Raw genomic sequence first — 16,892 nt, forward strand, 5'->3', positions numbered from 1 at the left:
GTGCCTAATTGCTCTGGCTAAACCTTCGATACTATGTTGACTAAGAACAGTCAGAATGGACCCTCATCTTGTTCTTGCTCTTAGAGGAAACGCTTCCAGCTTTTCCCCGTTCAGTATGATGTTGGCTGTGGGTTTGTCATATATAGCCTGTTATGTTGAAGTATGATCCTTCCATACCTCATTTGTTCAAGGCTTTTATTAATGAATTTTATCAAATGCTTTTTCTACATTTACTGAGATCATGATTTTATCCCTCATTCTATTTATATGATGTATTTTGTTTGATTTGCACCTGTTGAACCATCCTTGAATCTGTGGGTTGAAACCAACTTGATCATGGTGATCTTTTTCCTGTGCTATTAAATTCAATTTTCTAGTGTTTTGTTGAAGATTTGTATATCTATGTTCTTAAGGAATGTTAGTCTACAGTTTGGTGGCACATGTGTGAGTTTCTGTCTGTGTCTGGGTTGGTAACAGGATAATGCTGGCTTCATAAAATGAGTTTGGAAAGGTTCCCTGCCTTTCAGTGCTATAGAATACTTTAAGCATCAGTGTTCTTTAAAAATTGGTAAAAATTTAGCAATGAAGCTATCCAGCCCTGGGCTTTTCTTTGTTAGATTTTATTACTGATTCCATTTTATTACTTGCTATTGGTCTATTCAAGTTTTTTATACCCTCTTGGTTCAATTTTGGTGGGTCATGTGTCTGGTAATTTGTTGATTTTGTCCAGATTTTATAATTTGCTAGCATATAGTTTTTCAGAATAATTCCTAATGACTTTTTATATTCTGTGGTATCAGTTTCCGTGTTTCCTTTTCGTTTCTGGTTTTATTTGGGCTCACACTCTCGCTCTGTCTGTCTAGCTAAAGTTTTGTCAAAGAACCAACTCTTTTGTTTCATTTATCTTTTATAACCTTTTAGCATACTTCATTTATTTCTTCTCCAATCTTTGTTATTTCTTCTACTGATTTGGGGTTTGGTTTGTTCTTATTTTCCTAAGTCCTTGAGATGATAGGTTATTTGAAAAAAAAATTTCTTTTTAATGTAAGCACTCATTACTATAACTTCCCTCTCATTCCCTCTCGGTACTGCTTTTCTTGCATTCTATAGGTTTTTGGTATGTTGTGTTTCCATTTTCATTTGTTTCAAAACATTTTAAAATTTCCCTTCTGATATCCTCAGTGACCCAGTATTTGTTTTTAAATGTGTGTTATTCAACCTCCATGTAGTTAGATAATCTCTAAAGTTTCTCTTGGTGACTTCTGGTTTCATTCCACTATGATCAGAAGAGGTACAAAATATGATTTCAGGGTTTTTTCCACTTTGTTAAGACTTGTTTTGTGCCCTGTTGTAGAGAAAGGTCCAAATGGTATTGAAAAGAATGTATATTGTGCAAGTGTTCAATGGAGTGTTGTGTAAATATCTGTTAAGTCCATTTGATCTGAAGTATAGTCTAACTGAAATGTTTTGTTTGATATGTCCATTGATGACAGTGAGGTGTTGAAGTCTTCACTTTGCTGGATTGGAGCCTATGTCATTCTAGTAATGTTTTGGGAAGTGGTTGCTCTGACATTACATGCATATAGATTTTATAATCATTCTATCTTCTTCATGACTTGATCCCTCGATCATCATACAGTAACCTTGTTTACACTTAAGATTTTTATCTTAAGGTCTATTTTGTCACATATTGTTGGAGCTATTTCTGCTTGTTTTAGGATTCCATTTGCTTGGAATATCATTTTATACCCTTCATCTTTCAGTCTGTGTGTCTTCACTTGTAAAGTGAGTTTCATGTAGCAGCAAATTGTTGGATCTTTTTTAAAAATCCATTCAGTCAATCTGTACCTTAATTGGAGAATTTAGTCCATTTACATTCACAAAGTTGTATGTTTACAAGACTATTGAAAGTTGCAGATTTATACCTGTCATTTTGTTGATTTTCTTCTTTTAAATATTCTTTGTTCTTTTTCTTGTTCATCTTTATACTTTGATGGTTTACTGTATTGGTGATATTTGAGTACTTTCTATTTCTCTTCTGTGTATCTATTCTTCTAATGGGATTTATACTTTCATATGTGATCATGATGGCCGTTATCTTTCTTTTGCTTCTGAATGTAGAACTCTCATAAGCATCTTTTGTAAGGCTGCTCTGGTGGTCATGAATTCCTCAATTTTTGTTTTATCTTGGAAGATCTTTATTTTACCTTCATCTCTAAAGGATAACCTTCCTGGGTGTAGTAATCTTGGTTGATAGTTATTTTCATTTAGGACTTCATTCCAGTCGCTTGTGGCCTGGACATTTCCACTGAGAAGTCTACTGATAGTCTAAGAACATGTGACCCTTTTTCAAAGCAAGGCTGCTATGCAGATTTCATGTTACTCATCTACCATGATGAATAACCCTGGGGGCTATGAACCTTTCTGATAGTGAGAAGTGCCAGCATCCAAACAGACTGAGTTTGCTGAGATTCTTTCACCCTCAGCTCTGCAATGGGGAGGCTTCCCATCCACTAACTGCGGAGCTGGGGCTTGGTTCTCTTACTATGCTATGGTTCCAGGTCTCTAAATCTTACAAGGTTTCTGCTTTTCTGCTGATTTCCAGTGTTCCCCCATGGTCACTCATCTAAAAATGCAGCTATGTACCTGTTGCTTGGGTTTTCCTTTGTAGAGGGCAGATGAGTGCTGGCTGCACCTATTCTGCCATCTTGAAAAATGTCATTGGTGTTTATTGTACTGACAAAGCTGTTCAGCCATAACTACTGTCTGCTCCAGAACATTTTCATCCTCACAGAAAAGAAAGTCCTTACTCATCATTCCCAATTGACTCTTCCTCCTAGAAAATTCCTCTTCAGGTTTCAGTCTCTTGTGTATTTGCCTATGTATGACATTTAGTATAAATGGAATCATACAATGTGTAGACTTTTATATCCGGCTCTTTCACTGAGCTTAATGTTTTCAGGGTTCACTGATGTTGTAGCATGTGTCAGTACTTCATTTGTTTTGTGGCTAAATAATATTCCATTGTACAGATATACCACATTTTTTTTCTATCCATTAACTGATGGACATCTAAGTTGTTTTCACTTTCAGGCTCTCATGAATAATGCAGTTCTGAATAAATATGTATAAGTTATGTTTGAGCATATGTTTTCAAAGTTCTTGGATATATAGGTATAGAAATGGACCTTCTGGTTCATATGTTAATTCTGTGGTTAACGTTTTGAAGAACTGCCTATATTGGTCCTTTTTCTCTCACTACCACAAAATACATAATATGCACAAATTAAGGCGAGGTTTATTTTGGCTCATGGTTTCAGAGAGTTCAGTCTGCTGGCTCCAAAGAGGAAACAGCATGGCCAAAGGGCGTGGTGGAGGAAAATGTTCAGCAAATGGCAGCAAGCAAGCAGAGAAGGGAGGAGCCAGGGACAAGGATACAGCCTTTTAGGTCAGCCTCCAGTGGCAATCTTCTACTCAGGCCCCACCTCCTGATAGCACATTCAGCTACGAAGTCATCAGTGGATTAATCCACTGATAAGTAGAGCACCCTCGTGATCTAGTCACCTTCCAAAAGCCCCAGCTCTTAACATATGAGACTTGTGGGGGACATTCTAGATCTAAACCACACCACTACCAAACTATTTACCGAAATGGTTGCACCATTTACATCCCCACCTGCCATGTATGAGGGTCCAGTTTTTCCACATTCTTACCAAGAAGTCTTAGGGACTTACTGTCCACTTTTTTTTTATTATAGCATCCTATATGCAGTAGTATTGCACTGTGGAATTGATTTGCATTTCTCTAATGACTAATTACGTTGAGCATCTTTTTGCATTTCTCTAATGACTAATTGCACTGAGCATCTTTTTGTGTCTTATTTTTAACAGTGCACTTTTTTAAAAAGGAAAAACAGTACCGTGCAATTAATGTTCCTAAATTTAACTGAAAAGTGCAAGTATGCCTTGGGCTTTAGAAACCTATAGTTAAGAACAGACAGATTCTCCGGTTCTCCTGGTTCTTGGTCTGGCCTCCGACAGAGTGGGGAGAGGTCTCACTGGGGATTAGATGCCCGGGGGCCAGCAGAACAAGGCTGCCTGTGTGGCTGGCTCCTGAGGATTTGCAGGGTGCAGAAGGAACTATCTGGTGCTGAGAACATTCTCAATTCCAGAGATTCTCCCATTCTGTACTTCGATTTGTTACTAATCCGCCTCTCTCCACCCATCTCTTGCTGACATCCTTGCCAATTATTTCCGTCCCTTACATGTCACCACACTGGTGCCCCAGGAGAGCTGCTGAGATTTGCGGTCTCATCCCCTGCATCCTGAGGCTAGGGCAGTTACAAGGTTGCTGCTGTGAAACAGCCCCATTTTTCAAAAACAGAAATAGAAACTTGGAGATTCTAAATCAGCATGCGTAACCTCCTGCAACTGTAGAAAAAAGCACGCTGCGTTTGTCTCACAGGGTCCATGTCTGTGAACTGAAATGCCAGGTGGCAGTCCCTGCATCCTCCCCTCAGCAAGGACAGGGCCATCTGGGACACATCTGACTGCTGAACTGCCCAGCGCATAGCTGATCTGCAGATAGCATCCTGCTTGTGACTCTGAGGCCCTGGAGGTGGTCCAGACCGCCAGTCCCACAGCTCAAGAAAGACAATGTTCGGGCAACCTGCTGTCTCCTGAGCATCTCCCAGCTGAGGCTTCCGGTGGGACCAAGTGGGCCTCGTTGGGCGGGGGGGCGGTCTATAGAGATAGAAATTGCATTTAACAGAGAAATCACCAAAAACCTTTGTACACTAAAGCTGAGTGGCATGATTGCCCTCACTCTTGGTGCTGCGGTTTCTTTGCACATTTTGCCATGTGCTGCCCCCTGGGGGAGGTATCGGTGCCTTCCTGGAAGAATGACCTCTCGTGTAGCTGTCCCCTCCCTTGAACAGGCCTTTCTCCACACCCTGCCCTCAGAAGCTCAGGACAGGAAGGGACTGGCTGGCGGCATGTTGCTTCTCTTCAAGAGAATAAAAATAGCTTCAGCTGGAGAAATAGGAGCGCAGCGGAAATAGTACGTAGCTTTAGCCCCCAGGGACTCAGCAGGGGAGTTTCTGCCCTGTACCAGCATCCGTGTGTGACAGGGCTTCCCAGCTTGCATCAAGCCTGACTTCTGGTGGCCATTTATTAATGTCAAGGACCAGCACAGCACCAAAAATCCCTTGTTTGGTGAGTTTGCCCTGGGTGGCGGCAGCAGGACACTTCTACTTGGAGAGTGCTGCCCAGGGAGTGACTCAGCAGAGAAAGCTGCGGCGGAGACTCAGCAAGCACAGGCACCATTCCCTGAACAGTGAGACAGGGCTGGCCCAGGGGTGCCCTGTGCTCAGCTCCAGCCAAGAGGAGCCACGGTCCTTGTCTTGAGCAGGAACAGCAGGATTAGACAGCTGGAGCCTGTTGTCTCTGGGCTGTAGTGGCCGCTCCACTAATGTGGGAGCTTACTCAGCTGCTGTACTCAACTCTGAGTAAAGAGCACTTCAGCCACCAGGCCCCCATTTGTTCGTGGAAATGGCTGAACAGCAGGTCTCTAGCGTCCCTGCTTTGTACCCCCGCCACCCCTCTTTCTCAGGAAGCAGCCAGCCTGTCAGCATCTGTGAGCACCTGTCTGGGTGAGGCACTGTTCCTTCTGGTCCTGAGCATATCACAATGCTCTGGTTATTTCGGCCCAGGCAAATCCAGTCAGCAGTTGAGCTGTCGGGTCCCAGCCAGACTAGGTCGTAAGCACAGGCTGAGCCTTAGTCTGCCTGTCCAGCGTGTCCTGGGCCAGGGGAAATGGCTCCCTCTTCCGTGCATGCCGATGCAAACCCAGGAGCGGCCCTGGGGAGGCCAGGCATCCGTGTGCTGTGCTAAGCAGCTCCACCTCATGCCAGGGAACAAGTCCTGGCTGTGATCTCTGTTCTGAGCCAGAGTTTGCAATGTCTCCTCTCCCTCCTGAATGTTGGTCACTTTCAGGTAGGAACGTTTTTAGGAGCTGTGCAAATGAAGAAAGTAAATGCTGACCGAAGTCTACCTACCAGCAGAGTATAACAAATATAAACACATCTGGTGGGTACTGAATTTTTATTAATATAAGTAAGTCTTCTGTAATTGAAAAAGAACAAGATACAAATTGCACATACCCTATGATTACAACCATGTTACAAAACAGAAAAAGATGGGAAGGAAAACACCAAAATACTGACACTAGTTATCTTGAGGGAATCGGAATGTAGGAATTTTTTTTATCTTGTCTGCATTTCCTTATTTTCTGCAGTGAACACACACTAACTTATAATTAGAAAAGTATTCAAGAAAAATAAATGTATCCAAAAAGGAGGCAGAGAAACTCCTGGGACCTGCTCAGGCACCAGCTCCCTTAGATGAACCACGCGGAACACTGCTCCACTCCCAGTTCCGTGCTACCAGCTGTATTACAGTGGCTGCAGGAGGGCTTGGGGCCCTTTTCTGGCTGTTTTTCTTCAGTACATGTTTGCAGTACATACTGATCGCATTTATCATGGGAGATTTGCACATGCACATAACACGTCTTCGTTTATTTTTGCCCCCTTCCTTACTCTGTTTACAAAAGCTAGATTGCCATTTTTCCTTCAGCTTTTTGCAAATCCCTTTCCCTTCCTTCCTCTCCTCCCCCATCTCTTGTTCCCCTTCCTATTGAAAAAAGTTCTTCCTACTTCTCAATATCCTTTATTTTGCTCCTTTTTTGGGGGTCCTCACACAAGAAAAACGTGATACTTAAATTTGTGTGTCTGATTTGTTTCACTTAAGATTATGGTCTTAAGGTATATCCATTTACCTAAAAATGCCTTGTTTATCCTTCTTTATGCCAGAGTAGTAATCCACTGTATATAAATAGCACATTTTCTTTATCCATTCACATGTTCATGGGCTTCTGGGTTGTGTGCAAGATTTTGCTATTATAAATTGTGCTGCTATAAACATGTATATGCTTGTATCTCTGTGGTATGATGACTTAGTTAACTCTTTCAGTAAGATACCTAGAAGGGGAATAGATGGGTCAAATGGAACCTGTAGTTTTAGTTTTTTGAGGAATCTCTCTACTGATTTCCACAGTTGTTGTACCAGTCTGCACTCCCACCAGCAGTGGAGCAGGGTTCCTCCTTCCCCACAGCCCCACAAGCATTTGTTATTGGTTGATTTCATGATAGGAGCCATTCTTTCTGGGGTGAGGTGGAATGTCAGCCTTGTTTTCATCTGCATCTCTCAAATGACCAGTGATGTTGAACATTTTTTCATATATTTGCTGTTTGTACTTCTTCATCCGAGAAGTGTCTATTCATTTCAGATGCCCATTTTTGGATTGGGTCTTTAAGACCTTTGTCTGAGGAATAGCTGGTGAAAAAATTTTTCCCATTCTGTAAGTTGTCTCTTCACTCTGTTGGTTTCTTTTGCTGTGCAAACACTTTTTAATGAGATCCCAGTGTTTGATTCTTTGTAATATCTCCTGTGCAATCAGGGTTTTATTCATAAACTCTTTGCCTCACCTGTTTTATCTTTCAGCATATTAAGTGCTTATTTTAATATTTAGACCTTTGATCCATTTGGATTTTAGTTTAGTGCACGGTGAGAGATATGGGTCTAAGCTTAAATCTTTGGAATGTGGAAAGCCAGTTTTCCCAGCACCATTTACTAAAGAGGCTTTCTTCCAGTGAGGGTGTTCAGCCCCTTTGTCAAAGATTAGGTGACTGTGTTTGGAGTTGTTTTTGCATCTTCTAATCTGTTCCATTGGTCCTTGGTTTGGTTTGGTTTTGCTAGTACCATGATGTTTTATCACAGTAGCTTTGTAGTATAATTTCAGGTCGGTGATTATGATACCCCCTGCCTTGCCTTTGTTGCCAAGAATTGTGTTTGCTATTCTAGGTCTCTTCTGGTTCCAAATGAATTTTAGGATTGTTTTCTCTAGTTCTGTGAGGTAAGCTGTTGGTATTTTGATCAGGATTGCATTAAATCTGTATAACAGTTTTGAAAGTATGGCTATTGTGACTATATTGTTTCTGCCTATCCAAGAACAAGGGATATTTTTCCACTTTCTGATATCCTCTTCTTTCTCCTTTTTCAGAGTACTGTAGTGTTCAATGTAAAGGTCTTTCATTTCCCTTGTTAGGTTGATTCTTAAGTATTTTGTTTTTCCTGATGCTATTATGAAAAGTGATGTTTCCCTAGTTTCTGAGTTTATTTGTATACAGGAATGCTGTTGATTTAAGTATTGACTTTGTATCCTGCTGCATTATTAAAGTTGGTTATTAAATCTCGCAGTCCTTTGATGGTGTTTTGGGGGTCTTCTCTATAGAATATCAGGTCATCTGCAAATACTGATAATTTAACTTCTTCCTTTCCTATCCTTATTTCTCGTGTCCTCCAATTTTTTATTGATTCCAGCCAATCTTATGTTATTCTTATTTGCATCATCTAGCAGCTGTTGGATTGATTTTTCATAGTCCCTCACTAATTGTCCCTAAGAAGTCTTTCATTTGATGATTGCTAACTGCAAACCTGCCTTCTAGGTCTGATAGTCTGTCCTCACATTGGTTGATTCTGCTGTGTATACTTTTGATAGACTTTTTAATCTCCTGGATAATTAATATCCTAATTTTTTTTAATCTCCTGGATAATTGTTTGACTCTGTTTCATGGAATCCAGTTCTTTCCTATGTTGGGCATTCATGGTTTCCCTCACTTTCCTAAGCACTTCTATCTTTTTTTTATCTGTGTCTACTCTAGATTCACTAACCATATCCTTCATTATGGTCATCATCTTTAGTTATCTGAGAAATTATTTCTGATTTGGCTTTTTCTAGTACCTCATTCATCTGCATTGTTACTTCCACTGTTACCATTTCAGAAAGTTCAGCTGGGTAGGCTTTTATTTCTTCCACCTTAAGGCACCCTGGATTTGTCTTGGGCAAGCTGGAAGTCTGGGGTTGCATCTTGGTTCTGTGTCTTCTCATCTTCTATTTTTTAAAATTTGTTTTCTGCATTGATGCTTGTACATTGCTTATGGTAGGTAACTTTATTGCTAGTATTGAGACCTTAGGAAATAAGTACTTTTCAGAGATGTCTTTGAGGTATAGTTGGGTTTTGGCTTTTCAGTCTGTTCCAAGATCCTAACTCTTAAATTCATTAAGGATGAGAAGTTGCTACCTATTTGGCCTAGCACCCAGTTCTTTGGTACTGGACATATTGATTATGACCCCCAGACTATCTTGGTATTGGCATAAAGGAAGAACAACTGATCACAACAACTAGGTCACCCTTGGCTAAAGTAGTATAATCAGTCATAAAAATAGCATCAAGCACAATGTAGAAAATTTAAAACTATGGTAATTGTTAATTTGCCACCTTTAATCATAGGTACAAGATTTATATTTATATAACAAAATCTAAAACAAGTCAGAAAATTATATACAGTAAATATCCCCTTAATATAGCAATTTTACCCTCAGGAGAGAATATTTAAAAGAGATAAGAGGGGAAAATAAGAGAAAGAGATTAGAAGTAAGGCTAAAAGACAAAAGAAGATTACCCAAACTTTCAGAAAACTGATGAGGATGAGAAGGGAAAGAAAGAAAGGAAAAATCAAAAACAAGAACAAAACTAAAACTAAAAACAATGTTCACACTCATGAAAAAGTCAAATTGAAAAAGAAGAAAGAGAGATAGCTCTGTGACTTCAAGCCTGTGTTTATCTTCTAGAGCCTACAGTTTTGTGGCAATGTCCAACTCGTGGCATATCTCTGCCGTCACTGGTAGACAGAGGCAGACAGAGCCCAGATCCGTGATAGATGATCCTAACAAGCCTGCAGTAGCATTAGAGTGGGGTGCCGATTCTGGTGCTTTTAACTCCATAGGAGTTCAGGCTGATCCTGGCCTCTGGTTGTGGGGTTGGAGTCTTGAGTTATTCAGCCTACAACACTCTTGAGAGTCTCTTGCCAGCCTGACCTCAGCTCCCAGACCCTGGATGTCTTCCATGTTTGTGCCTCATTCAATTACTAGGAGCACTGAGATGAAGCCAACTCACAGCTGCTGTGAGTCCCAGGCTCAGTTAGGCCCTCCCTAAAATGGCATCTGGCCAAGCAGTCTCTCCAGGGGAGAGTTGGACTGGAGTCACTCACCAGCTCCTGTAGTTTGTGGCATCCACTACTCTGTTCCACTGGTGCGTTTCACCACGGAGGCTCTGGAGTCACCTGCCTTCACTCTGTCTATGTAGATTCGAGCTGCCTCTCTCATGCAGTGAGCTGGTAGTCAGGGAGAAGGGGCAGTGCCCCACCTCCTTTTTCTGTGTTGAGGTCTGTCTGGTCTGTCTCTTCACTTTCCCTGTGGGCTCCAGTTCTCTTTTCAGATCCGTCCTGGGTCCTGGGGATCCACCTCCCTTCCCTATTTCTTCCCCAAGTTGTTATATGCCAGTGTCTGGATTCCTAATCTCCGAGTGGCTGGTTTGCTGCTGTTTACTGCTCCACCATCTTTCCCTAAGTCCCTCAGTGTTAATTTGCAATTTCTCTAATGGCCAGCAATGTTGAACATTTTTTTCATGTATTTATTAGCCATCTGTACTTCATCTGAGAAGTTTCTCTTCATTTCAGATGCCCATTTTTGGATTGGGTCCTTAAATTTGAAAGGTCTAATTATTTTTTAGTTCTTTATATATTCTAAATATTAAGTCTTCTATCCAAAGAATAGCTGGCAAATTGTTTTCCCCATTCTGTAGGTTGTCTCTTCTCTCTGTCAGTGGTCTCCTTTGCTGTTCAGAAGCTTTTTAATGTTATCCCATTTGTTTATTCTAATATTTCTTGTGCAACTGGGATTTTGTTCTGAAAGTCTTTGCCTACGCTTATGTCTTCATGAATTTTACCTATTCTATCTTCCAACAGATTAAGCATTTCTATTTTATATTTTTTCAATTCATTTTGATTTTAGTTTGGTGCATGGTGAGAGACATGGATCTAGGTTCCATCTTCAGAATGTGGAAAGCCAGTTTTCTCAGCATCATTTGTTAAAGAGGCTCTTTCCTCCAGCAAAGGTGTTTGGCCCCTTTGTCAAAGAAAAGGTAATTGAGTGTGCGTGGAATTGTTTCTGCATCCTCTATTCTGTTCCATTTATATCCACAAGTCTGTTTTGTTGTTGGTTTTGGAGGGGTTTTTTTTGCCAATGCCATGCTGTTTTTAATCACTGTAGCTTTATATTATTTACAAAGGATCGTGATGCCTCCTGTCTTTCCCTTGTCCAGAATTGCTTTTGGTATTCTAGGTCTCTTCTGATTCCATATGAATTTTAGGATTATTTTCTCTAAATCTATGAAGAAAATGCTGTGGTATTTTTATTGGGATTACATTAAACCTGTATAACCGTTTTGAAAGTATGGCCATTTTGACAATATTGGTTCTGCCTATCCAGGAATGGGGATATCTTTCTATTTTCTGATACCTTCTTTGATCTCCCTTTTCAGAGTACTGTAGTTTTCATTCCAGAGGTCTTTCACTTCCTTGTTTAGGTTAATTCCTAAGTATTTTGTTTTGTTTGATGCTATTATAAAAGGTATTGTTTCCCTAATCTGTGTTTGTTATTGGTGTACAGAAATGCTATTTATTGGTTTTTGAGTGTTGATTTTGTACCTACTGTACTACTGAGTTTATTAGTTCTAGGAGTCTTTCAGTGGAGTTTTTGGGGTCTTCTATGTAGAGGGTCATGTCACCAGTGCGTAATAATTTGACTTCTTCCTTTCCTGTCTATATTCATTTATTTCTTTTGTCTGATTGCTCTGGTTAATGTTTCAATTCACCTTTGCACCACTTGGTACCCTCCTCCTGGCCAAGCTAGATCTGAGCAGCCAGGGCTGGGTGGTGGTGGCCTTAAAGGCACGGTGTGAGAAGTTACAGAGGGACCCCGTGGACAGACACTTTTGTGGCTACATGGCACCATCGGAGGTGCTGAACAGAGGCACAAGGTCTCTAAAGGCCGTGGTAAATATGTGGTTTGACTCAGTCTGGGAAGACTCAAGCCCTGCTAAGACCCAGAGCATCAGTCCCTCCACTGGCCTTGCTGGGTGGGCTGATTGCTGCAGAGCTTTTTCTACAGGTACAGTGGCTCCCACAGGCCTGGCCTGAGCCAGCATGGTGACAGAGTTTTCAGTGTGCAGGGGTGACCATGGGCTAAGAGGAAGCAGCTTCCGGCCACCAAGGAGCCCGGCAGCCCCCAGCCCGCTCACACTAGAAAAACAAGAGGAATGAGGGAGACCACCACCCTAGGAAATGCCTTCCCTAAAGGTGCTTTCCTTTCCCCAGCTTTGATCAGTTAGGGGACTGGTTGCTGTCATCAGCATTTTTGAAGTAGAAAAATAGACCATTACCCATAAATTATCCTGGTCAGGTCTGGGTCCAGCTTCACTGTAGGAATAAATGTAGGAGGCCAGGGGTTCCCATGGACTGTGATTTATATTTTCATTACTCTCCATATTGTCTTCCCTGTGGGGCTCCTTTCTGCTTCCTCTAAAATCCTGCTTCCCAGCAGGCCGAGTTTCTGGATTTAAGTTCAGTGGTTACTTCCTGTACCCTGAGTGGCCTGTCCTTGAACCGTCACCTCCATTAATTAGTTCAGGGGACACAAAGCCATCACCAGCCCTGTGACTGGTGGCAGCAGGAGTCCTGTGAGCGATCGTGACCTCCTCACCGCCCACAGCCCTGCGTGGGGAGGAGCTGCCCGGCTTGACTTGGCAAGAGGGGAGGACTTGTCACCTCCCTGGGCACCAGGGCTACCCGGCTGGCCCAGGGCCTCCCAGCCTCTGCAGAAAGAAGCTCTGCCTCAGGAAGAGACTTGAGTTTACTCTGTTTCACCAAGGGTGGCAGTGTCCCCAGCCCTGTCAGGAAGACCAGGAACAGCCGGGCTGGGCCAGGCAGCCCAGTGCCCTTTCCCTGTGGCCAGGCCTCACAGCTGGGCCGCGTTTGAATGTGCGCTTCCTGCCCTGGCTCTGTGCATCGCTGCACAGTGCATGGAGGTGGCAGGAGTGCTGACTCTTCACATCCTTCCCCTTCTTCCTCCTCTGGCTGCAGGTGTTCGAGGAACTGTGGAAGGGTAAGGGGAAGACCGCAGTGCAGATTGTTTCAGAGAAGCAGCTGGGACTGATGCAGGACCAGGAGGCCCTGGAGCAGCTCTGCCGGTCCACGATGGAGGAACACCCTCAAGCGGTGACTGTGGCAGGCAGGGTGGGGAGGGGCCAGCCTGGGGACACAGCCAGATGCCTGCTCAAGTTCCCTCTGCAGCCCAAGGCTCTTCCTCCTAAGGGCTGGCCCAGTTTCATCAATAATTGCTTAATTATCTGTGTCAGCACTTTAGTTAAGGTCCAAAGAGATGAAATGAGGTGGATATTGGAAAAACACAACTTCTTTCCTATAAGGAAAATTCCACCCTGGCACTTACTCACCCGGAGGTAGTTTGAAGGCTGTCAAACTCGACACCTCCAGGGCTCCGGCTCCCAGGCCACGTGACCAGCTCTGCTTCTCCAGAAGTCCTTGCAGTGGTGGCCACCCGGCCTGGCAGCAAGGGGAAGGAGACAGGGACACGCTTCAGCTCCTCGCCTTCCAGAGGTGGGAAAAAAGGCAGAAAACATTATTTGTGATGGAGAAAATCCTCTGACAGGAGCATGACAGAAGCTGTGATCTTAGTGTGGTACAAGATAGAAAGGTTACGCGTGGCAGCCCTCCCTCCCCAAGTTTAATCATATTGTCTAGAGAGGGTTTTCAGCGGGGAAAATTTGCTAGCATCTTTTTCAGAATAATACCCGCTCATCAGCTTGCCAGGGACACTAAGAGCTCTTTACCCAGCTCTTGATAAGGGAAATAAGCCTGCACGGGGCGTCCGCACTGCACTCTGCATCTACCCACCTCATCTGCAGTGACTGATAAGGACACACTTAGTTGCAGGCCGGTCCTGTGGCGCTGGAGTCAGGGGCCCGCATGCACATCACTGACTGCAGCTGAGTGGAGGCCGGTGCGGGTGGCCCTGCCAGCTGCCAGCCGCCAGCCGGTGGTTCTCTGATAGGAACCCAGCACCTCCTGCCTCGTCAGCCCCACCCCCAGCAGCGCACAAATGCTCCGGTAGAGTTAGCACTTTGGAGGGTGTTTTCTAATCAGTGCATCCTCCTGGGAGGAGCAGCGCCCGTGAATGTCACTGGAGAATCTGAGGCAGCCCCACATACAGACTCCTAGTCCTCAGGTCAGTGTGGGGCCTCAGAGGGGTATCCTGGTGCCCACACACCTGCTGCTTCAGCTGTCACAGTCACCGCTTACATCCTGGGCCTCTGTGCTCACATGAGTTAGAAGGCAGAGCTGGAACTGGCTTCCCAGGAGCCTGAAACCTCCTCACTAGCTAATCCCCCTTCTCTTCGCCACTTTACATCCAATATTAAGGGAAGACAAACTGATGCAATTTGCAGTAAAATTAAGCCTTACCTGAGGATTTTTAGTTAAGAGGGTCTGTATTTTTCTTCTCTTCATAGGTAATGGATATGAAGAAGGGAAACCCCAGAGCTATAAATAAACTGATCGGGTTGGTCCGGAAGGCGGCCCTAAACCGAGCAGACCCAGCTGTGATAAAGGCCCTGCTGGAGAAGCTGTCGTCATGAGGTGTGCAGGCTCCTCCTGCCAAGCCAGGACAGGGGCCCATGACGCCTGTGTGCTCTGCAAGCTGGTGTCCCAGGCCCTGGCCCGACCACACTGTCTTAGTTACATTTCACGTGTCCTGGTCCTCTGAGACCCTATGCGTTGGGATGCAGCCTCCAGGGAAACCAGCAGCCCCCACAGCCCTTTGCTTCAGTAACATCGAAACCCTCCGGGTGGCTGCAGCAGTGCTTAGGCAAGAGCACATTCGGTGGGGTAGTTCTCCACTGAATAAAACACATTTCAGATACTGTGGCCACTCTGCAAGCACTCACTGTGCAGTTCCTTCCCTGGATACCTGTGGGTGCCTCCTAAGGCCTGGCGTTCCCAAGCGCTGGTGATCAGTGGTGATCAAGACAGACTGGAATGTGAATACAATATATGCAGACCTAAAAGTAGGTTAACAAAGATGGAAACAAAGCAGATTGGTGCCATGTAAACACATTTGTTTAGGGCGACAGGGTGGGGAGGTAGCTACCCATCTACTGAGCAAAGGTTAACATTGCCCTCAACTTCCTGGGGACCCTGAAAGCATAGGCTGGAGATTCAGTGAACTTTTTAAAGACAACAGAAGTTTTCAGATAAATTTAATGAATAAAACATATACTGAAATATCACATAAAAATTAACTTATACTTCAAAGACTGTAAGATTGACACCCCCACACCATCAGGCCAAAAAAGATAAAGAGAAAAAGCTATAACATTCATTTGTTTTGCTTGCAGAGAATAAGACTCTAAACTAATAAAATCTTGACCTTTAGCAATGACTGAAGTGCAGCTGACAGTGTCGTGATGAAGGCCTCGTTGCCTCTGCCCCTTTTTGTGTGACAGTAACATTTTCTCGAACACACGGCCCCTTTGTTCATTACATGTCTAGTACCTCAGATTCACAATGCCTCCTTTAATCCTTTTATGTCTAGTGTTCCATTTTTGGAACGGCACATAATGATGGAACATAAAAATGTTTCTCTTCAAATTCTCATTCCTTGATTTTTTTTCTAGGTAACACATATGAATTTCATGCAGAAATTCAAAAAATTGTAACCTTTGGCATTATAAATTGGTTAAAAACCAGTTCTGTAAATGCTGGGTTGCCACCCTCACCAGCCCCACCCCATAGTAGGAATAAACACCAGGGGCTACCTCCACTCTTTCTAAATTTTGAGGCAGGTCTCACTAAAAGTGGCCCTGGTGGGACTTGAGCTTGTGATCGTCCTCCCTCAGTGCTGGGATTACAGATGTCTGTCACTCGTGGCTGCAAGTGCTGTTTTTAAAAGTACCTGTCAAACCGATATGGGGAACATGTCTTCAGAGGCCCTGATTTTTAAAACTCACTCCTAACATACCATGAACAGGAAAAAGGATTTTTCTGGGGCACGATGATCCGAAGTACTGTACCTTCCATCATCCATCTTAGAGACAGTGCTCAGAGCTTCCCTGAGTAAGAGCGATGGCAAAAGTACCCCATTTGCCCAGCCACAAAAGCTGGTGTAGAGAGGAAACAGGTTGGGTAGTTGATTTCAGAGAAGCATGAGGATGGGATTTAAAATTTTTTTTTAAAACTCAAGAAGCCATGTGACCCACATTTTGTAATACTGAACACTACAGGGTCTCAAAGTAATGTGCACTAAGGCCGGGGATTTAGCTCAGTGGTGCCACCTGCCTCACAAGCACAAGGTCCTGAGATCGATCCTCAGTACCAAAAAAAATGTTATGTGCACCAACCCTCTCTACAAGAAACAAAAATGGTAGAGTCCCCTCTTTCCCTGCAAATCTGTTAAACACAAAGGGCAAAGATTCAAATCTGGCAGGACCTTTATTTTGTAAGAAAAAATAAAAGTTCAGTTTTCTTTTGTAAATCGTTTTCCCCAAAAGTTTATAGAAAGCACTGAAGGATCTTTCCAGACCATTTCAAACCTAGGGCTTTCTTAAGTGGAGGTGCACTCAGATCAAGACAGTTTCCCCAAACTGTTATGTCAAGTGAAAACTGCATATGGACCAGTTACTCCCACAGAAAAATGCCATTAAAAAACACTTGATCTTTGAAAGACTACTTCCTGTCTAGCTCTGACAGCTGCCTTCTGTTACTTCTGAAATCCTGAAACCCAGACTTTGTGTGTTGAAATCAGTGCTATGAGAGAAAAATTGGTAGCACAGCTCTGATTAGAACCTGATAAGGTATTTG

General features: G+C 43.3%; 1 protein-coding gene across 3 annotated transcripts in view; it reads left to right on the forward strand.

Annotated features, from left to right (window-relative positions):
• Gatb (glutamyl-tRNA amidotransferase subunit B) overlaps nt 1–15,474 on the forward strand; it is an 86,115-nt gene extending 70,641 nt beyond the window's left edge. For all 3 annotated transcript variants that reach the window (XM_013067223.2, XM_021247882.2, XM_004869177.2), the window contains 2 exons: nt 13,101–13,235; nt 14,546–15,474. In XM_013067223.2, the coding sequence (XP_012922677.2) occupies nt 13,101–13,235; nt 14,546–14,671 (261 nt within the window). In that variant the 3' untranslated portion in view covers nt 14,672–15,474. The remainder of the gene's footprint in view (nt 1–13,100; nt 13,236–14,545) is intronic.
• The last annotated feature ends 1,418 nt before the right edge of the window (nt 15,475–16,892 follow it).

Source organism: Heterocephalus glaber, unplaced genomic scaffold, assembly GCF_053883595.1.
Source record: "Heterocephalus glaber isolate CG9 unplaced genomic scaffold, H.glaber_assembly_v1.0 deba00000613, whole genome shotgun sequence".
In the NCBI taxonomy this organism is placed as follows: domain Eukaryota; kingdom Metazoa; phylum Chordata; class Mammalia; order Rodentia; family Bathyergidae; genus Heterocephalus; species Heterocephalus glaber.